The following is a 22,997-nucleotide window of genomic DNA, read 5'->3' as shown; positions in this document are numbered from 1 at the left end:
CGCCAGTCCATCGCAGGGCCATGGTGAAATTAGGCACAGCTAATATTTTTTATAGTTCTGTTTTATAGTCCAGTTGAGATGATTTCTAAGATAATATATTCCTTATAAATCTCATCAACATTATGAGATCTACCTCAGTCTTCACCACTGAACAAAGACAAACAACACACCAAAGAAATAATATTTGATGTATCTTTAACATATAATAAATAGTGATCAAAGATTCAGGGTAGTCAGCCAGAGAAATCAAAAACCTGCTTATTACTCAATCAATATCATATACTGACTTTAGTGACTTCTAATGTCGAGACATTATGTTCAACTGCTCAATGTAGAGAAGTTGTTTTGTGAGTATAAATAGCTCCATATATCTGTATCCTGGCAAAAACATGACACTTTCACATTTCCTACTGATATGAATATATATATGATCATTCCTGGTCTCAGCCTCTCCTGCCTCCTTGGCTTTTAGATACAGTGACTAACTAACTACCATCTCTCTCTGCCATACACACTGTACACACACACAAGAACAAAACAGAACATACAGTGTCAGCCCAACCTAGCATGCAACTAATATTACCAAACACATTTTGTTACAACTCTGAGCTCCCAGTAAAGACAAACAGAAGCAAACCTGAAGCAGTGGTACAGACTGTAATGTGTAGCTTGTAATGTCTAGCTTGCTTTAAGCTTAGGTTTACTCACATGGTTGTATGTATGTTATGAGTTAGTACAGCTAGGGATTTCTGTATAGAAAATGTATGACAGAATTTAAAGTTGAGGCTGCAGTTAATATGAAGCTTATAGTTATATCTGTAACTCTTTTAGTGAAACTAATGATGACTTGAAAAAATGTGACTCTATCCTAGCAATGCATGTGGTGACTGGCATGCTCTCCTCTCAGGGCTCACTGTGGCTGCTGCTCGCTGCTGAGATTGTTCAGCACTACAAACCTGTGTATTCAGCCTGACCTGACTTAACTCGGCTGCTGCCCCAACAGATACCTGCTCCCCTTGACACGTCCTGAACATCCAGCTACCCCATCAGTCAATCAGTTACATTGTTCCTGTTGCCTGTGGAGTTTGGACAGAGTCACTGCTGCAGTTCGGCTGATAGTTGACTGCTGATGACTTTCAGTGCCTTTTAGTGTTGATAATTGTTTTGCTAATTGATTTAACAGTTTAAGTGTCTCCATTTATGTCTTATTTCTACTACTGTCATGATATTACATGCATTACTTTGGTAGATTTTTGCTTATTTACAGGACAGATAATATGTAAGTATTATTATTGTAAGTGATATAAAACACTAAATGATTGCATAGGTCTTAATGCAGCCTCCACAGAACAGTAATGAGGCATAAATTGCCATTATGTTCACTCAGTATCGACATATTCCATTATACAGTGATGTTTCTGGTTAAACTAAAAGGATCTCACTCTTTAATAAAAAGCTCTATCTCTATAGGAATCCTATATGTAATGTTGTCAGACACTTAGAATAACAATCTGAGTCTGTCAGTGGCAAAAACAAGCGTTTTAGTGGACAGACTGACGAGGACAGTTGTCCATTTGATTACATTGCAGCAGCTGTTGGTGGGGTTGTTCTTGATCAATACTGCAATGATTTTTGTCCCAATCAATCATTTATACCCAAAAACACAAGTTAGAGACCCAGTTTAAAAACACTGCAGTTATGGAGGAAAGGTCTTTTATTTTGAGTAAAAAGTTGTAATATTTTGAGTTATCTTAAGTTATATTTAACTAAAGGCTTTACCAATAAGCACCTCCCAATCATGAACTCTTAGTGGGGATGTAACGGTATTATCAATTTCACGAGGTCGCGAGAACAAAAGTGTGTCGATACCATAGATACAGTTGTGAAATTGTAGTTGTGTTACAGCTGCAGTGGAATAGAGTGAAGGGAAATGAGAACTACAATCCTTTGTGCTCTGCTCGCGCTCTCTACAAATCTACAGTGAAGTTGGCAGATGCTGGTGTTGGAGGCGAGGGAGAACAGAGCAGGGGAGAGAGAAAGACGGAGCCTTTGAAACTGTGGCTGCTCCAGCATCTTTTACATCTGATGTGTGCAAGCATTCTGGTTTCCCCATGTCACGAAATGAGAGAGGAGAAAAGGTGACAGGTGACAAAAAACAATATGCAGACACTGTCAGACCGAAGTTACCTACACGTCAGGGAATACGACTGTTTTTGTACTTTATTATCTAACTGACTGTTTTAAAAATAAAATTAATACCTTTTTCATTGTTCAATAAACAGAATGTTTTCCAAGTCTTCATTTACCTTTTTTAAAATAATGCAATAAATCGTGTGCTTATTATTGATGTATTATTGTATTGTGAGGTTTTGATATTATTACATCCCTAGCTCTAATTCAATTGACATGAGTTATATCAGATGATGTTTGCTCGCCTGATATCTCTTTGGAACTTTCTGAAACTATTGTGGCTTAGATTATGACTCATTTGTAAATCTCTGGACAAAAATGTAAATGTGTTTCAAGGCACTATTGATTAGCAGCATATTATGAAAAACTTCTGCAATTTGTTTGGCGTCAGGAGTTCCTCTAATAATCTATCCTATGCAGTCTGTCTCGATACGATCACAAGGAATGCAAAAGTCAGACATTTTCATTTCCTACACATAGTGGCCTCAGTATGCTTTGAATAGAAATTATTAAAAATTTGCAGTTTTTCATTGAACTCCCCACCTGATGGACCAGCTGGGTTGTTGACCATGGGTCTCTGGACTTCTCTGAGGAGTCTCATCAGTGGACCCAGGATAACCTTGGCTCACCCTGTTCACATCCACTTTTGTTGAAGCTGTAGAGGTTGGAAAGCTCTCAGTCGCTGTGGCTTTTGTAAGTATTGTGGGGTGGATGCCAGTCTCAGTTTTTTCTGTGGCTGTACCATGTCCTCTGGTAAAGTCCTCTGTGCATAGCTTTTCCAACTCAGGCATACTGAGAGCCCTGAGCTGTTGCAACCTGCTGCGAGGAAGTTTGCCATGTTTCCTCCGCAGCACTGGAGGGGTCTGTGGTGTAATACCATCTGGAACCTTATGAACTTCAGCCTCAGTATTGTCCTCTAACAGGGGAGCCGTGTTGCAGCTTGTAGGTGGTAACTCAAGGTCCATCAGTGTTATGTTAGATGGGGGTTTACCAAGAAGAGGTGAGCAGGGTGTGCTAGGGATTAGATTCTCCACATAAGAACTAAAACTCCTTTGGCGTGCCCGACAGTCAATAGAATTAACTAAGCCCATATAACCAGCAATCCTTTGGTTAAGTGAGGCTCTATATGCCAGCGCATAAGACTGAATGTCACTGCTTCTAGCCACAGGCTTGTCAAAGTTAGCCAGGTTTTCGAAGGACTTTATCTTATGTCGGACAGAGAAAGGATTGTAGTCTGCAGTTAAGGTAGTGTCTGTGGAGAAGCTTCGCCTTTCCGTTGTCTTAACGTATAGTCTGGATGTGTTGGGCTTTAGGGTCTCACTCGGCTCCATAAAAGTGCTGGGTTTTGGGCCATTACTTGTGATTGCTTGAGTCTCTTTGGCAGAGCACAGTGAATTAAATTCTGTGTTACGGACCATGGCAATAGTTTTTTCTACAGGGGAAATAGCAGGAGAAAGCATAGGTGCTAATCGTGCATCTGTGCCTCTTTGAGTGTGTTTAGAGTCTTTTGAATTCACTGTTTCATAGTGTGCCAAAACTGGTGATGATGAATCAGATAAGGAAGACAGCTGAACTTCTATAAATGTCCTCTGTGTGGAAGGTTGGTGTGATTGGGTCTGTGATTTGGCTGTTACTTTGGACCCTAAATGGTTGCCCTCCTCCTTGGACAGTTGCACAGTTTGTAAAGTGCCACCTGTATGCCCATGCTCAGGTGTAACTTGCCTTCTGTCACTTATTTTTGGCAAAGCAAGGCAGCTGTTCATATCAGGCTTGTTATTGGTCTTCACACAGCTGGACATGGTTTCCATTGGTGGTAATTTTGTTAACTGGTTCAAGGCAACATTGGTGTTTGAAAGAACTAGACTTTCACTCCCTGAAGATTTTTGGAGAGGCTCTTCCTGTGGTTGGTTCTTACTTTTAATACTTAGGCCTTTCAATTTGGGAGCACTAGTGTTTGGTCTGATTTGAGATTCAACCTGGAGTTTTAAGATACTGCTCCACACAGGACAGTCTGAATTATCAGTGGGTTTTAGGCCAGAGGTCTTCTTAAGTGAGGAACTAGCATGGGGGTTTAAATTCGTTTTACATTTCAAGACTTTTTCATTGGTTATCATTGATGCTGACAGCGTATCTGAGGCACCAGTGCTTGAACCTGGAGTCTCTGATTCCACAGATGAAATGGGTAATTTTGTATTCAAATGCCTCAGTAAATCTGAGGTCAGTGAGGCAGTAGTACCCTGTGTGACACTGTGGTTATCTGGTGGGGAAGGGCAGCTGTAAATGCTTCGGCTACCAGGACTGGATGCCATGCATACTTTAACATTGTCACCAGGTTCAATGGCACTATTAATGTGGCACTCTGTTGAAGACACATGTGTTGTACTCTTGGAAGATTGGCGTGATTTGTCTGTAGAGGAACAACTGAACAACTGAGAAAACTGTGAGCACTGAGTTGTTGACACAGAGTTTTCTTTGTTTCTCACTGAGACATCAGAGGAGACCTGCATTATATCAAAGGTCTGATCCAGGTTTGTATCTTGACTGCTGGTGGGCTGAAAAGGTAAAGTCCCATTTGGTGACTGGTTTAAAGGAAAGTGCCCATCAGAGGCAGGTTGCTGGTTATCAGAACAAAACTCCACTTCTTCCTCATCTGAACAGGGCTCATGAAGACTTCCACCACTGTCTGCAATCTTATTGACCATTAGACTGCTGTCAGTGGTGGAGTCACTGTTTGAATCACTGTCATCTCCTATGGGGTACATATATTTAGAACCAGCATTTTCCTTTGGTTGGTTCACATGTGCCTTCTGCACAGGGGGGATGGCACATTTTTCATTTCCTGCATCATTAGGTCCAGTCAAGTCCAAGGGATGGGTTTCTACAGGAACTTGAATGCCAGCTTCCTCAGATGGGGTCACAGTATGTTGGCTTGCACAGCAGGATAGAGGCTCATCAGATGTTTTGTAGGGCGATTTGGTGTGTGTATTTTTATCACTGCAGAGGCTCACCTCTAATAAAATGTCATCTATATTAGTGATGGGTATTTGAAAGTCATGGTCTGTTTGAGTTGCGTGGCTGGAACTCCCTGAATTTGCTCTTATTACTTGTCCTTCATCATACATCATCTGAACAGGTCTGGCTGTGTTCAGTCTGATGGCTCCATCACTGCTCCCTGATGACATTATCAAACTGGACAGTCGATCTACAGCTGGAACCAGAAATGAAAAGTAGGCAGTTTAAATCACCACTGATAGTGACAGGGAGACAAGTGTTGAGTTAATCAGTTGACATGACATTTGAAGGTTTTTCCAAAACACTCTCTAAGAAGGAAAAATGCTATTTAGCAGGATTACATCCATCCATCCATCCATCCATCCATTATCTATACTGCTTATCCGGGCTGGAGCCTATCCCAGCTGTCACTGGGCAAGAGGCAGGGTACACCCTGTATGGATCACCAGTTCATCGCAGGGACAACACATGATTACATTGCATTGATGTCATGCCATAAAATAAAATGATATAAGAGGAATATCCAACATTATGTAATGTCCTCCACATCCACAAAGACCACTGCATACTGACCATTCTCATCTGAAGAATTCTTTCACTTATAGCTTATATACAGTCGTGAAAAAGTATGCCGTCTTTGAATTCTATGGTTTTACATATCAGGACATGATAAAAATCACCTGGTACTTACCAGGTTCTAAAATGATTTAAATCTAACCTCAGGTGTAAAACAACACACAACAGATTCCACTTTGACATTATTTATTTAACAAACTGTAGAAACCATGTGTGAAAAACTAAGTACACCCGATGATTCAATAGCTTGTAGAACCACCAGCAGGGATAACTTGAAGTAATGGTTTTCTGTATGACTTTATCAGTCTCTCACATCGTTGTGGAGGAATTTTGGCCCACTCTTTACAACTTCGCTTCAGTTCATAGAGATTGGTGGGCATTTGTTTATGCACAGCTCTCTGAAGATCTCACCGCAGCATTTCAATCAGGTTCAGGTCTGGACTTTGATTGGACCATTGCAACACCCTGATTCTTTTCTTTTTGTGCTATTCTGTTATAAATTTTCTGGTGTGTTTTGGATCATAGTCCTATTGCATTCCAATTTCAGCCTAAGTTTAGCTGGTGGACAGATGGCCTCACATTTCCCTCTAGACTACTTACTTTGGTATACAGAGGAGTTCATGGTTGAGTCAATGACTGCAAGGTGCCCAGGTCCTGTAGCTGCAAAACTAGCCCAAATCAACCCCCCACCACTGTGCTTGAAAGCTGGTATGAGGTGCTGGTATGAGGTGCTGATATGCTCTCTTTGGTTTTCACAAAATGTGGCACGGTACATTATGGCCAAACATCTCTACTTTGATGCCATCCAAAGGACATTGTTCCAGAAGTCTTGTGGTTTGTTCAGATGTAAATTGCTAACCTAAGTCATGCAGAATGTACTTTTTAGGGAAGAGGCTTTCTCCTGGCAACCCTTCCAAACAAGCCATATTTACGCAGTCTTTTTAACATAACATGCTGACTGATGCCTGTAGAGTCTGAAATGTAGCTCTTGGGGTTTTTGCAATTTCTCTGAGCATTGCATGGTCTGACCTTGGGGTGAATTTGCTGGGACGTCCACTCCTGGAAAGAATGTCAGCTGTCTTGAATGTTTTCCACTTGTGAATAATCTTTCTCACTGTAGAATGATGGACTTCAATTTGTTTGAAAATGGCCTTATATGAGTTGCCAGACTGATTGGCAGCAACAATTGCTTTTCTAAGATCATTGCTGTCTTTCCTCCTTCCTAACACACATCTGAACGCTGCAGACCAACAAACTGACAAAACTTCTGATTTTTATAGAGGTGCTCACACTTGCTAATGATCAGTGAATCAAGGACATTTGCACCTGGCTGCTACTTACCCTCTTAATTCCTATGAAAGCAGTGAGGGTGTACTTAATTTAACTTAATTTTCCACACACTGCTTTCTGCATTTTGTATTTCTCTAATTTTAAGACTTTGTAAGGATGATGATGATTTTTATTATGTCCTGTTTTACTTTTCACATGACTGTAGCTGCATGAAATCCATGAAAAGGTCAAAGGATCTGTGTGATGATGATACTAAACAAACAAAGGCAAACTCAAAACCTCATTAATAGAGGCAACAGAAGGATCAATGAGAGAGTTGACTGTAAATGTTCAATTCTAAACAATTAATATTCTCAGATCACAGCAATAACCAACCGCACAATAGTTGGTGTGATTACATCTATGGTCTGGTAGACAGAATTTAAATGACTGATTATTTCAGAAACTTTTGTACACATTTTAATGTTTATTCAGATGCTAAATTACAAGACTTAATTGGAGACATTGCTGTGGTTGCTCTGGGATGTCACCTGAGTATTTATTCTACTGCTGTCTCTTATGTTACAGATTAAGCTGGTGAAGCAATAGAGACAAAGACTTTTTTCTTTGACTGCATAAATTTGTAATCAGATCCATTTTCAATTAAATGTAACCTTTCACCAGCAATCCAAAATTTTTAACTCACAATTTCTTCAAAAGATTGTAATCTAATAAAAGGTGCCCCATTTGATGACTCCTAAAATAATAACATGGGACTAAAACTCCTCTCTTCTGGTGACCAAGAAACAGCCATCCACAACAATGTCTGTACTACACTAAAATCTAATTTACATTAAGCTACTCTAAAAACAGTTATTAAACTACATAGAAAGCATGCAGGAAGTTAAACTACAGGGTAAATCTAGTATAATCTAAGGTACAATATGCTGTATAATATAGTCACCATGGAAAGCCAGAAGCTTGGAGGTTGCTTTGGGGAAGTGAGTGAGGGAGGGTTGATCCTACATCTTAGGTTGGCATAAAAAGGACATACATGGTGCTCTATTTAAAGGCATACTGATTAGCATTCTGCCACTAATGACATATATATATATATATACACAAGTTAGAGGAAGTATAATTATACACCACCACATCACATGCAAGTGCAAGGTTTTGGAAAATAGCACTGATGAAAGCAATAACGTGTGCAAACTTCATCAAATAATACATTTATCATATCATATTATCAAATCATATTTAGTCATTCCTTTTTGAAACATAATGTCTGTGTTTTCTTTAAAATTGATGTTAGCCATCAGGAAACTTAATATAAAACATACATTTCTGCATTTTGGTTGCAGATTTTTCTCAAAGGTGAACACAGTATATGTGATCTGTATCTATCATCATGAAGCTCTGATAGCTCAGAGTAACTGAAGCTACTTCCAACTGATAGAGAAGAGTATACAGCTCATTATTTTCAATATTATCTCCATGCATACACATCTCATTCCATTTCACATATAATATGATTATATGTTGATGTAATTTATTAGTTTTTTAAAACAGAGAATCAATTTTGGGAAGAGTAGTTGTGATGTTATGAGGTGCTGAGGGTGCACCATACCAGACCATACCATTAGGTTAAAAGCAGGCGGGGACGCTGATGGTCTGCATGTCTGAGTGACAGAAGCTGCCCCAAGGGCCCTTGGCTGCCCCATGTTGTTTTCATTTTGATTTACTGGTCTGATACTTCAGGTCACTAGGAATTCTTCCAGACTTGGAAAATGTAGATGTGTCTATGGGTGAGAGTGATCCCAGCTGTTTAAGTTATATACCAGAATGTTCCTTTAATAATATACTGATATGTTCTGAGTGTGCTGATTGACTGCCAAAGTATGTTGTTGGACAGCATTACATTAGGGCAAAAGTTAAGCTTTTTGTTTTGCTGGACTTTCCTGTCTTTTTGTTTGTTGATGGACTCTCAGGACCCCTGCTATACAAGCACAACAGTCTCATAAAAATGAGGAGGCCCAAGGCGAAAGCACTGTCGTACACACTAGTGTTGCAAATGTAAGAGCATTAAGGACAGCATCCCAGTTCTACTTGAAAAGATCAAATGTGGAGTACTAAGGTAAATGTGTAATGGCAGCACCCACACTGATCGCTCACCTGAAACTGGTTTCTTGACTTCCAACGTTAGTGTCATAGGGAGGTTGTGCATCAGCTCACAGATTTCCTGATAGCTAGAGGAGCACACTAGCTTTTCTCCTATTTTTACAATCTCATCTCCAGGACATAGCTTTGCTGAAGATCCCTGGAAATACAAGGAAACAAAAGTGATAACATTAAAGTTTTCATTGAGCAACAGATGCATCAGTGCTCACAAATACCATTCATTGCATTGTTTAAATTCTTTAAATAAATCAGACAGAAAGAAGTATCCATTCAGTGGTACTGGACTGGTATGAAGATGAAATCAATCAGACTTACCCTCTCTGCTGCACCGCCAGGCTTTAACCCAGTGATGACAACTTTCAGAGGGGATGACATAATCTCCAGGTCAAGACCAAATGACTCGTCCTCACTTCTCTTCAGGGTCACAGAGTCGATGGCACAAACACCTTCAAGCTCACTGGCGTCTCCCTTCTTACAGTGCTGATGGGGTACTGACCCACCAGCAGTCCTGGGGTTTCTTCCACACTGTGTGGGTTGGGATGGGGGCTGGGATAGGGCCAAGCATGGAGAGGGCTCATCAACTTTGGACTTTAGCTGCTGAGGCAGGTTTGGTGCTTCAATGCTCATCATACTTTTGACACGTGTAACTGCTTTATGCTCAAGCTTGGGGGAGCGCTTTGACTCCACCTGTCCGTCATCTTGATTTGTATAGTTTTCACTTATGATTGTCAAATTACCAGACACAGAGCCCAGACTGCTTGCCACCCCTGCTCTGTAATCAAAGGGGCAACGAATGGGCATGAAGGGTGACTCAGAACCAGGTGACTCAGACTTAGTGGTAATACCTTCCTCACACTGTGAGAAACTACCATTGAGTGGTGTTGTCACATCACTGCTTCCACACAAATGCAAATCCCCCCCATCTTCACTGTCACCATCTACATCTAATGATGATGTAGCAGATGTAGCAATGACAACCGCAGAGTCAGTTTTGGAAATTTGGGCTGCTTGGGCATCACTGAAGTTAAGCGAGTCAGATTTTGTTGGTCTGTGGAAGTGCCCGGTGTTTCCAGTGTTGTCTGAGTCCTCATCATCACTGAGCTCGTCCTCAAAGCACATCACCCGTCGCTGACGGAGAAGTGGGCTCCGCACTGAGGTGGGGCTGGAGACAGCAATGGGCTGGCAACCTGCCTCTACATGGGTACTAAGTGGAACAGGTGTCTTGTTTTGTGATGCGCTGTACACAGGGCCACTCTCCACTTCTGTTAGGGAGGGGATGAAAGCTGAGAATAAGACACAAATAATGTGGTTTATTCAATAAAAAGACATGGTGACAAAAATTGAAACAGATGAACAGTCACTTTTACAGCCAAATAAAAACAAAGAAAGATGATACAGTATAGTGAATGTGGATCAATGAAAATGTGGCAAAAACACATACATACACAACATATTCTTAAAATGAACATGAAAGAAAAACTGTTAAAGCAAACACTATCAAGCCATCCAAACACTGACGACAGTACACATCTGCTGTTGAATTCATAAATTCTTCTGGTATACCTGATGGTAGATGAATGCATCTGATGATGACCATAATTTTATAACTTGATATGCTCATTTTAAAATATCCTTATTTATTTTATCTTAATATCTTTAAGGTGGGTAAAGCCTCAGACTAGACCTTTCACATCTGGTGAATCTGGGTACGAAAAATAAATCACAAGAAGAAAAAACCTTTGACTCCATGAGCTACAGTTCAAATATCTTCACCAGCAAGATGAAAAGAAAACACCTCTGGTTGAACTGAATGTGATGATGGATTAGAGAAAAAATAGTGATATGTGAATACTTGTGAAAATACTTCATGTCACTCCACCTTAGGTGAAAATACACTACTGTGCTATGTGATATCAGTAACAGCCTTAGGTCTTCCTCAGCCATGGCAGTATGTGAAGCTGGTGCTGCGGTTTGAACTTCATGGAAACTGTCCAAATAATCCATGTGTATGTGTATGAAGCTTAATCCTGTGACCTTGGAGGTTTAATTCAAGCTTAGTTTTGGAGTAACCCAAAGCTCTGTTCATTCTAGCTTTAAAAGTCACTAGAGCTGGCTACCTAATCACTCCTAAAACTATGAAATGTTTAAAAATGTACCATGTGGCTGTGCTGAGTTGTCATCCATAGAGGTAGTACAGCTCTGCTGGTGGAGAGCCTCGTCACTGTTCAAGTCCATCACCACGGTCTCAGACAGAAACGAGTGGCTGGAAACATCCTGGGAGAAATACTGAGATAACTCTGCCTCCGAGCTCAGGGACCCCTGCTTTAGAATCATGAAAATGGAAGAGAGATGAAAACCACAACCTCACATTTCTGAAGTAGTTCTCCATAATAAGCTCTTTGGACAAATAAAACAGCTTATGAAATTTAACTGCTGAACTTATATAAAAATAACAATAACATCCCTTCACCTTTTTGAACTTAAAATAAAAGAAGAAAACAAGCATCAGTTTTGGGGGTTGGGGTTAGATACCCCAACCTGTGACTGCCTGTGTGACAGATTAATACTCATGCACCATTTAAGAAGAGTGAAATCAAGTCTGTATGAATTCAGCTATGATATATGAATAATACTAAATCAACACTTACTCTACTGGCAGGCTCAAGGAATCTCTTCATGGTCCAGCTGAGAGCAGGGGAACCGTCTCCCTGCCTGTCCTTCATTGCTGGGTTCAGGCTCTTACAGGACTGACCTACAGATTACAGCCCACAGAGGTCAGATACCAGATAAAAACATTTTATTTGGGCATTGGAGCCATGCTCTTCAATTTCCTTTAACACTAAGTTGATCTATGGTGTGCATATTGTAACATGGACATGTGTAAAATGCAGTGCAGGAGTAAATTAAAGAAGAGGAAAGCCAAATGAAACTATGGGTAAAGATATCAGACCTTGGGAGTGAGATGAATGTCTGTTCCTGCTCATTTTGTCTCTGTGTGTGGATCGAGCTATAACCTGATCCATCTCCTGCTCTGATACCTGAGAAAAGACATGGAAAATCAGGAGGCTCATCAGAACTGGGTTTTTGTTTGTTAAAGAAAAGAAAACACTGTCCTCTCTGACATCATGGGGAGCTGCGACCAACACTTTTAGAGACAGACACTGTGCATTGAGTTATTGGAGAGACAGTTAAAGGAGTGGGCAAGCTTTTCACCTCAACTGCCATAGTGAACAGGTAAACAGGTACCTTTAGACATGGTAGGACGATATGTTGTACAGACTAGTTCATATGAAACCCTGAATGCATGTGGGGAGAATGTGAAATGAGGAGGAAAGCTCTGTGCTCTCTCTCTCTCTCTCTCTCATCATGACAAACCCTCCATTCTCATTTGTTTTTCAGAAAGACAACAAGGTCTATCATGAAGCTAGATCCAGTCCATTGCTGTTCACTGGGGGGTGGTCATCATCAGCCTGAAAGATAATTATCATTTTTCCAATTACTGGAATTATGATTTTGTCTGATGTGATCAGTGACTGAATAAATACATTAAAAATGCACTCCCCTGGATCTAATGCAGATTAGCTGATGATAGTAATAATGGTGCTAGCTAGCTAGCTAACGTTAGGAGCTTTTAGTTTTAATTAATATTAAGTCAATATTAAAGGGGCTGACATGTAATAAACAAAAACATATATAACAAACTTTTATTTACTTAAAACCGTACTGTTTAAAAGAAATGTGCACACTGCAAAAACGTGTCTCTCAAAAACCAAAAAAGTAATATAATAGAGGAAATATGACAGAACAGGAAAACTTCACTTGCCAGCAAAACAGATAATTTTGTTTATTTTAAGCCATATTTTCAACAGCAGCAGAAATTACAGCCTCCAAAGTGATAAGTAACATAAATAAACTGCTCTCTCCAACACATCCAAAACAGAACATCCAAATCTTCATGAAGGGAGGATTTATCAAAGGCCTGTTGGATTATATTGCATTAGTATTAGGTGTACCTAATAAACTGGCAAGTGAGTTCACGTGTCAGAGCAGCCCTTTTGAGTTTGTGGTCAAGTATTTCCTGATGAGCTATTCTGCTAACAGGGACTGTTATTATCATTGATATAATAATACAGCAGTGACGTAGAAATGAGATGATGATGATTAGATTATTGAATAAAATACTCAACTATTAATGAGATAACAATCACATTTTGAACTGGCAGTGACTACACTAGTAATTAAGTAACTACAAAGACTAAGTGCTCTATGCTGCCCTCTTCTGGACAACACTGAAATGTGTTATGATTTGTGTTACAGGCATTATAGGAAGTTGTGTGTTGGAGTTTGTGTTACTGTAAATCTGGACTTTTCATTTTTACTGCAAATGCATATTGGCTCCAAACATCTGTTACTGATCTCTGAGAAGAACATGTCTGTTTACTCCCACTGTCCACTCAGATCCTCCTGCTGCCTCACAGAAGAATGGGGTAACATGCTCTGTCAAATTACAAAAAACTGTATTCTGCTTTGTATCTTAACAGGCTGACAGGCCAATAGATGGAAAACTGTTTTGGTTGACATTATTTTCTCAGTGCTTATGTTAAAAGATCTACCCCATCCTGGATACTCTCTGTTTGAACTGCTGACCTGAGCCGAGGCCAGATGTTTCAGGTCAATGAAAATTCGAACAAACAAACTGAAAAACAGCTTTTATCCAAGAGCCATAACTGCACTAAAGACTGCTTCTTTTAAAGGAACAGTGCAATGTGCGAAAAAAGTGTGAAATGTCCTGTATGTGTGTATGTTTTTAGAGTCTAGACATATTTTTATATAGTTTCATAAGAAGATGTTGCACTGGTAGGATTGCATCCAATGTCACTGTACAGTGTGAATGTGCAGTAACAGTAAAGATATATTATTCTTTAATGGAGCATTAACTAAAGACATTCACTTGAATAAAGTTTGGTCAAGGCTACAGGGGAAATGTAAATCTGTTCATTATCAGCCTGATTTCTGTGACATGACCTGAATCCCCCATTGGACACTGACCAGTGAGCTCAAGTTGTTCTACAGGTTATGGGGATTCTACACAATATAAGATGTATGTTACACCCATGTTAAAAGAGAATGATTCAGTCTGTATGAACAGACATCCTCTTACCTTGGGGTTAGGGTGCCTGCTTATAATGAGACTGACTGGTCCAGGGCCACATTCACTGAGGATGGCATAGGCCTCACTAAGAGCAGCATGACGAAGACTGATTGAGTCCACCTCCAGTATCTGATCGCCACGACTGCAAGGAGAGGAACAGGTGTCAACACAACACTTTCTAGGACCTCTTTTTGTGAATATGGCAACAGTAATAAACACATATACATTCATTTGTCATATGTCATTACATCACCAATAAATGTTTCCAATTCAAAGAAGTTTTGTACCTAAGTCTGCCATCCATCTTGGCCACAGATCCCAGAGCCAAGCTGTGGATGTAGATGCCAGGAGCAGAGTTCTCCAGGGTCAGACAGCAAACTCCAATCCCCAGACCAACACCAGGCTCTAAATAAATCAATACTCACTGTTAGAAAAAAAGTATTCTGTAGACATAACATAAGTCCTCTCTCTAAAGAAGAACAGCTGGAACAAATATATAGTTCATGATACTATGAACAACAGCAAAAAGCAGTTGAGGATACACTCTCTAAAAGGACATACTGGCTGATCTGGGTCTGTGTTTCCTGGTTTGGACCCCTTATTTCCAATGAAGGTGATTTTCTATCAAGTCAGCTAACCTTTATTGAGTGTGACCTCCATGATGATACAGTCTTTTGGACCAGGACCAGGGCCCTTGCGGCCATCAGCCTCTTCAAACCCTGAGGGGACAGGTGTTCCCCCACTGGTGTAGGAGTTGGGTGAGCTGGAGCGACTGAGGAGGGTGGGGGTCGGGCAGGGCGTCAGGCTGGGACTACGCAGACGAGTTCTAATCGTCAGTGTCACTACACCTTTTTTAAGTTGCTGTTGGAAAAATAGAAATAAATTTGATTGAAGTGGAAAAGCTTCTCTATAAATATAAAGAGGTCAGTCTTCTCTTAAACTGACTTGACTCATGACCAAGCTTCAGAGGTTTCTTAAAATAACTTAAAAGTGCCTTTCAACAAGTCCTTAGTCTTTTCACCAAAAATGTGATCATCAGTTTATTTGCTGGCACTATGAAAATAAAAAGAAACTTTAATAAATTCTTTTTTTCTCAAGGAAAAAAAAAAGATTTTTTTTTTCAATGTGATGTTGTAGGATAAAGTTTCAGCTTTTCAAGTCTGATTTAAGTGCTTCCAACAACACTGTTAGACAGAACCCACTGTAAACATGCAGTCTACCTTGAAGGTCTGGATGGCCTGTTGGTGTGTGAGTCCTTGGAGAGACTCTCCGTTCACTTCCAGAACCTCATCTCCTACATGGGGAAGTACACAGTTAGACTGAGATGGCTGTTTCTCTCATATTACACATTTTACTTTCCTCTGCTCTCTCCATTCAACAGAGAATGAAAATATGTGCTTACCTTCTTTCAGTCGTCCATCAGCTGCAGCAGCTCCATGAGGGAAAATGGTTTTGACAAAAATCCCCATCTGACCGCGTGCTGAGTCCTGCCCTCCAACAATACTGAATCCTAGGCCCTATAAAAGACAGATGTCAACCAATGTCAGAAAGGATGGACTGTGTCAACACACACAGATGTATCGGTGAGTGAGGGCTTACACACACATACTCAAAGTACACTCTCTGAGTTTTATTCATGCTTCTATGTCAAAGGAGTGCACTCACCTTGCCCTGGCCTTTCATCAGCACTATACTGGAGATAATAGACGGCTGTGCCAGTCGCCATGGAGACTCCACTTGAATAGTGCTCAGGGAGCGGGCTGATTTCTTAATTATCTGATATTCCTAGATGGATGATGAATATATAAAGTGAACAATCAGTCAAAATCATCTGGTAAAAATAACATTGTTATTTATATTGTGGTGAGAGTTTCTATTTATTTTTAATGGAATAGTTGCTTTGCTCCCTTATACTTTAGGATAACATCTGTGTCTTCCTGTCTTTTTCCCACCTTATTCTCTCATTCAGGTTTGATGCTGTAGCTGCTGATGGAAAATGAGTATCTTGATGACTTATCTGTGTAGAGTCTGTAGAGATATCATCCACAGAGCTGGAAAGACACTGTGATTCTGAATGCTGCCCTCTTCTTTCTTATTTCCTTTTCTCAATTAACTTCTCATTAACACAGCAATTAGTGCAGCTCCCCTTGTCATTGTTGTCATGACAGTCAGGGCAGAATAAATGACCTGTCTTTGATCTGCTTCTCTCTCTCTCTCCCTCTCTGTGTGTGTGGGAGGTGATAGGACTCATATTTGTTTCTAAGTAGCCTACCTCTACACATACATGTAGTAGTACTACTTGATATGCACCCTCCACAGTTCACTGCCTCTTTATCTACCTCATCAACATGTGCACTTGTGACTGAATATGTAATGCACATCACATGTATACGAGGTATGGCTATTAAATAATGAGACTGTGCTTATGAGGATAAAACCACATGGTTCACAGTCACACTGAGTGTTATATATTAAAGGTTGGGTATTCACACACAGCTGCTGTAAGTTTCCAATAAGTGACGTCTTTAGTTCACTGCAGCTACTGATTGATGTGCACGTGGTTTTGCTAAGGCATCAGAAAATGATTAGCTTAAAATTTGAACAATGCATTAACTTTTGGTGAAATTGAACAAAACAGCAGCTGAATCTATTTGTACATTGTATGGGGAACACTGCATGTCACGTGCACATGTGTTTGAATGGCACAAAAGATTTAGTGAAGGCAGAGAGGATGTCCAAGATGATGAACATTCTGGACGTCCACATCAAAAACTTCTGAAAACATTCAACTAATTGAACAAATCATTGGAAATGATCGAGGACTCAGTATGAGAATGAGAGCAGAAATGGTCTCCATTGATAAAGAGACAGAGAGTCCCTTTTTGCATTTTTGATTAGTACAGTATTTACATTTTCAACTGGGGCTCCAGAGTTCCTGTAACTCCCGACTCCTCTTCCTTCCATATTATTTCATGATAAAATACATGAACCAGCTTTAATTGTATACATCTTTACACCTTCAGTTGTATAAAGAAAGAGGTGAGGCATTCACTGACCTGTCTCACTCCAGCGCTATCTAGTTGTTGAGGTAGAGAGTGTTTACGTCGCCCAGGTGGAGGCTTCTGCTCCACTTCACAGCCGCTCACACCGTTCTCCACAAACAGCTCGTCATCCTCACCAACTGATTCCAGGCGACTGCTCCCCCCTGATCCAGGAAAAAGAATTATTTTATTCCTCTGCACAGAAGAACCAGTTTCATTTTGCACTGCTTGCAGCAGCTGGAGAATTAGTATGGAAACACAGCTCTGTGTCACCTCTCATTTACCGATTCCATCTACTGTATCTATTAAAAAGAACAGATGTACCAATGTGATTGTTTCTTAAGAGTAAAGATTACTCATTACCAACCTTGGGATCGGCTGCAGAGTTTCATGGGTGTGGGGCTGGAGGATCCTTTGGGTGCCTCCACCTGACTTTGTTCATCTAGTTTTTCCAGGTTAGTCAACTGCAAGGTCAGAAACACACAGACATTTCGGTTCATCTCTTCTCAAAGAGCTACAGCCTGCCTGCTATCTCTTATTTCCATACAACAGTTATTTTATTTTCTGGTGTATAAACCATTTTCATTTACAGATGACCTGATGATTCTTCTTCCATTAGCAGAGGGCTTATTTCACATCATGCTCCACTTTTAGCTGTCCTTACATGTACACATTGAATGTACAGTACAGACCTTGGTGCATGATCCCTGTACCACAGCCAGCCCTGTGACCCTAACACCTCTATCTAAACTAGCCTGGGCTGATCCAGAACACACTGGAGGGAGTATGGAGCCCAGGAACTGGGTAGGGAGAAAGAAACCTGGTCTCTTGGCATCACAACTTTTGCCCAAATAACACTAAACACACACACACACACATTCACACTGAATACATACATTTCTACTAAATACTATTTGTGTGTACCAGGAAAGGGTTGTGCAGACTTGTGCTGCTGTTGGAAGTCTGTGGTGAGCGAGGGAGAACAGTCTGAGACAGGGAGGACGAGGAGCTGCAGGTGCTGACCAGGTCTGGCAGACTGGTGGAAGGGAAGCGCTCAAAGCCTACATCTGACTCCTCCTGCAGGAACAGAAGGAAAGTTAAGGGGTGGGTGTGTGTTTGTGTGTGTATGCGTACATGTGAGAGTGTGTGTGTATATGTCTGCACTCACCCTGCTGGCCACCACCAGCTGGACCAGACCAGTAGTGGAACGGAGGATAGCAACAGCCTCCTGATGAGTGAGACCTACCAGAGACTGACCGTTGATCATCAGCAACTCATCACCAGCATGAAGACGACCATCCCTGAAACACACACATTTAGACACAAACACTTACAAATACTGTACGCATACACTGTACAGATCATCTGAGACATCTGAGCTGGCAGCACTTTTCTTCTTCACATCCCAACTAGAAAACAGCCTGACTTTACACCAAATTTAATAATAATCTGTTAATGCAATTTTAGACATTTCAGTATCCAAAAAACAAACTAACAAACAGGATAGGAAATGTCATGGCTCTGGCTGTGACTCTAATTTTTCCTTGTGTCTCCCTCTCGTCTCCACCTCCTGTCTGTCTCTCTGTAGTAGGGGTTCAGGTCTCCCTCATCTACACCTGTCTCTCATAAACTCATCCACTCTGTAGTATAAGAACCCCGCCTCTTCATCCACATGCTGGTCTGTCTAACACTCTCTCAGTTGCGCCGTATCATGCATCCTTGAATTATGGTTAGTGTAAATACAGTGTGTGTTTTTCAGGGCTTAAAGTGTGTTTGTACAAAGCATGGAGAGACAGTATTTGTCCTTTGGTAAATAAAATCAGGGACAAAAAAATAATCTTATAGCAAATACTGAAACACTTAATATTTCACTGTGGAGAGAGATTAGAATTGTACTGTGGGGAGGTCTTCATATATGGTCAAACATTACAGTACGTGACACCTGCAAAAACACAATATCAAAGAATGTACATATTCCATTTATTAGAACTAAGTGTACCTGTGAATGGCACCTCCCTCTTCTATATGAGCTATAATAATGCCATGGGGAGAGCGCTTGGAGCCACGCCCCCCTGTTATCTGAATGCCCAGGCCCTCCTGACCCTTCACCATGTGCATCTTCCAGATGTGGCTGCTCTCTCTTGGCTGCAAAAGAGCACAAACAAATACACATCAAAAAACACATCACGCAGGGTTGAAATACAAATGTCATAATATACATCCATCAAAATGTTAGCAAACTATGAATCCAGGTTCATGTATAAATTCAAAAGTTCAACAGATTACATTTTTGTCGTTTCATCAGTTCATGCACAAAAGAACTACACTGAATTGGAGTTGTCTGTCAACATGAGGGGAAAACAGGTGACAATGCAAATGAAGAACATAATAATGAAGTTAAAAATCCACTGGAGAGATATCAAAGGTAGTTCCATCCATCCATTATCTATACTGCTTATCCTTAATGGTCGTGGGGGGCCTGAAGCCAATCCCAGCTGACATTGGGTGAGAGGCGGGGTACACCCTGGACAGATCAGCAGTCTATCACAGGGCTGACATATAGAGACAAACAACCATTCACACTCACATTCACACCTATGGGTGTCATCAATCATCAATTAACATGCATGTCTTCAGACTGTGGGAGGAAGCTAGAGAACCAAAAAGAACCCACACAGGAACAGGGAGAACATGTAAACTCCACACAGACAAGGTTCGAACCCAGAATTGTCTCGCTGTGAACAAAAGTCCTAACCACTGCACCACCGCCCCTCAAAGGCTGTTATACCTGTGTCATACAAACTTGAAGAAAAAGTTTTTAAAGTTCCTACCAATATCCAAATGGATAACGGATCTCGTTTTCTACTATGAGTCAAACCTCAGTATCAGAGAGTAATAGGATTGAACTAATGTGTGAGAGGCTGTGGGTATACTGGTTATAAGAAACACAAAAGCTCTGTCAACTAGATGTGCATGTAGGCTGAGTGAGGGAGACACCATCCTTATACTAACAGCTCTGTGAATGTACGGGACAAATTGCATCTGGCATTGATTCAGTAAGGGGCTGTGCATTGTAGTTTTCAACAAGGGATGATCCCACATTGTATGGGAGGGGTGGCACATGTTAATTTGGTGATATTCTCAGTCAGAATGGCAGTCAAAAAAGAAAGGTGGACGTTAGGAGCTACTTTACAACAAGTCAAAGTATAGGGACCACAATAATGATAATATTAGTACTCAACTAAGCAGTTAATGTGTTTCCTCACTATTCATATAACATGTCTTACAGATGACCAGGTAATCATTTGCATGGTGAGAAAAGATCTCTTATGTCTGCACAGCAAATCGAGAATGCTCTCTGGAATGTAGGCAGACATGTTTCCTTGTCAACAACCAAGAGAAGAGGATTCACCACAAGAAGCAAACCACTGGGAAGCCTCGAAAACAGAGGCCAGGCTGCAGTTCACAAAAACATACAGAAAGAAACCAGTAGAGTTTTGGAACAAAGCTCTATGGACTTTGGACACTAAGAGGAAAGCATGGAGAAAAAAAGCAACAGCTCATGACCCAAAGCCACCACCTCATCTGTCAAACATGGTGGTTCTGTTATGGCTTGGGCTTGTATGGCTGCCAATACAACTGACACACTGGTATTTATAGATGATTTCACTTCTGATGGAAGCAACAGGATGAATGCAGAGGTATGCAGGAGTGTTCTGTGCTCAGATACAGCCAAGTGCATCACAACTCAAATATTTCATCATCCAGCACGACAACAACCTTAAATCTGAGCCAATTACCAGATCTCAGTCGGACTGATCTGAGGACCAAACTAAAGGCAGAGAGACCACAACAGACAGGAGCTGTAGGAGAAGGCCTGAGAGAGCATCAACAAAGATACAAAGCATCTGTCCTTGACCCATAGACATCACAAAATATTAACATGTTTGTAATATGATTTTGTTTGACTTCATGTCCATCTGTCCAATTACTTTTGACAGTACTACTTACCTATGTGTTAGGAGGGCTGAGTCTCTGACACAGTTGTTTGAATACAGATGTAAACCTACTCATATTGAAGGTTTGGCACTTGAATGTAGTTTCCATTACTTTGTTTCAAAATGAACAAGCTGAAGCTCAGAGCCTCAGGAACAAATAATGTTGAACTGTACAGATACCTATGGTCTGTACTGTGTATTCCACTTCACCCAGCCCTTTTGCACTTCACACTGCTGCAGACACATGAACCATAATAGCAGGTATGCTTGGAGATGCCCACACAGTCAGTGTGCTGAGCTGACTGTTGAGTTCTTAGCCTTGTTTGACAATTTCACTGCCACTGCTCACAGCTTTATCAGCCATTTAGAGGACTTATGGACATAGAAGGATTTATATAAGAGAGGTCATCTCCATCTAGGGCACAAGCATGCTGGCTACAGACATGATTCTTCATTTAAAATCCCTATGATGTGCTGGGATGATACACCAGCTGTCTTTCTCAATCCTCTAACCCACATGTTAAACCACTATCGTTTCACTGTCTGTGGTTTCATCAAACCAGTTGTTGCAGAGTGGTGATCCTATTTATCCTCTCAGACATCTGTACACAGATCTGTCATCTCTACTAAAACAGGTTGTTTTGGGTTCATTAACGTTATATTTATGATCCACTTCACTGCCTGTATTCCTGCATAACAGAACCAAAACTAATACCCATTTCATGCAGCTGTCATGTAGATGATGAAGCCTCACTAATGTGTTCAAAAAGCTGCCTCAGGTTAATCACTGTCAGCAGAGACGCCACTCTGCAGTTTACATTCAGTAATGACCAAGTCAAAATCAGGTTTCTTCAGGTGTCTTTCTTATGATGTCACAGTGAAGTTGACCTTTGACCTTTTGGATTTAAACGTCATCACTTCGTCTATCTATCTCTATGTCTTTGTCTATCTATCTGTGTGAGATTCTGTCATAATTCTTGAGTTATGGCCAAAAATGTGTTTTGTGAGGGCACAGTGACGTTTACCTTTGACCTTTGACCACCAAAATCAATCAGTTGATTCGATTGAATGCCTCATGCTTTTCCTGAGCCATTGTGTTCACAAGAATGGGACAGACGGACATGTGGACAGACAACCTAAAAACATAACTCCTCAGGCTGTGACTGTTCTGGAACGGAGGCATGAAAAGTCAGCAGAGGGCCTTCTCAGCTTCACTATCATCTGAAAGATGGTGGTGTGACAGTGGCAGCCTGCTGCAGCAGCTCATGTCCACAGTTCTTGTTCACAGTTTCAATTGATACCGCTCACCGTGCCCAAGCTTTTTTGATATCTTTTTGATTATGTCTGTTGATCAACTCACTTTTGAAGTTGATCATTTTATGGTTCTGCTGTGGTTCCATTAACTTCCCTGCAGATACCTCCTCAGGTTTGACATCAAACATCTATCTGCAAGACTAATGACATTCCTGTCAGCCTCAGCTGCACACACTCATACCAGCCACGTGCACAGACACATCCTCAGCACCTGCCTCCTGGAGACACAGTACCTTTTTTCTGGTGTGTGTGTGTGTGTGTGTG

General features: G+C 40.8%; 1 protein-coding gene across 3 annotated transcripts in view; it reads right to left on the bottom strand.

The window, feature by feature from the left end:
• pdzd2 (PDZ domain containing 2) overlaps nt 1-22,997 on the bottom strand; it is a 42,781-nt gene that overhangs the window by 5,225 nt on the left and 14,559 nt on the right. For 2 of the 3 annotated variants that reach the window (XM_018669278.2, XM_018669281.2), the window contains exons 5-21: nt 19,421-19,566; nt 18,590-18,722; nt 18,346-18,498; nt 17,789-17,885; nt 17,437-17,585; nt 16,046-16,165; nt 15,783-15,897; nt 15,601-15,674; nt 15,019-15,241; nt 14,668-14,785; nt 14,390-14,522; nt 12,179-12,266; nt 11,877-11,980; nt 11,385-11,550; nt 9,544-10,511; nt 9,223-9,367; nt 2,734-5,398 (exon numbers count right to left, since the gene is read on the bottom strand). In XM_018669278.2, the coding sequence (XP_018524794.1) occupies nt 2,734-5,398; nt 9,223-9,367; nt 9,544-10,511; nt 11,385-11,550; nt 11,877-11,980; nt 12,179-12,266; nt 14,390-14,522; nt 14,668-14,785; nt 15,019-15,241; nt 15,601-15,674; nt 15,783-15,897; nt 16,046-16,165; nt 17,437-17,585; nt 17,789-17,885; nt 18,346-18,498; nt 18,590-18,722; nt 19,421-19,566 (5,597 nt within the window). The remainder of the gene's footprint in view (nt 1-2,733; nt 5,399-9,222; nt 9,368-9,543; nt 10,512-11,384; nt 11,551-11,876; nt 11,981-12,178; nt 12,267-14,389; nt 14,523-14,667; nt 14,786-15,018; nt 15,242-15,600; nt 15,675-15,782; nt 15,898-16,045; nt 16,166-17,436; nt 17,586-17,788; nt 17,886-18,345; nt 18,499-18,589; nt 18,723-19,420; nt 19,567-22,997) is intronic. The other variant, XM_018669283.2, reaches the window with a different exon arrangement.

Source organism: Lates calcarifer, linkage group LG13 (genome assembly GCF_001640805.2).
Source record: "Lates calcarifer isolate ASB-BC8 linkage group LG13, TLL_Latcal_v3, whole genome shotgun sequence".
NCBI lineage: Eukaryota > Metazoa > Chordata > Actinopteri > Centropomidae > Lates > Lates calcarifer.
Note: the sequence above shows the minus strand (reverse complement) of the source record. Positions and strands in the feature narration are given on the sequence as shown.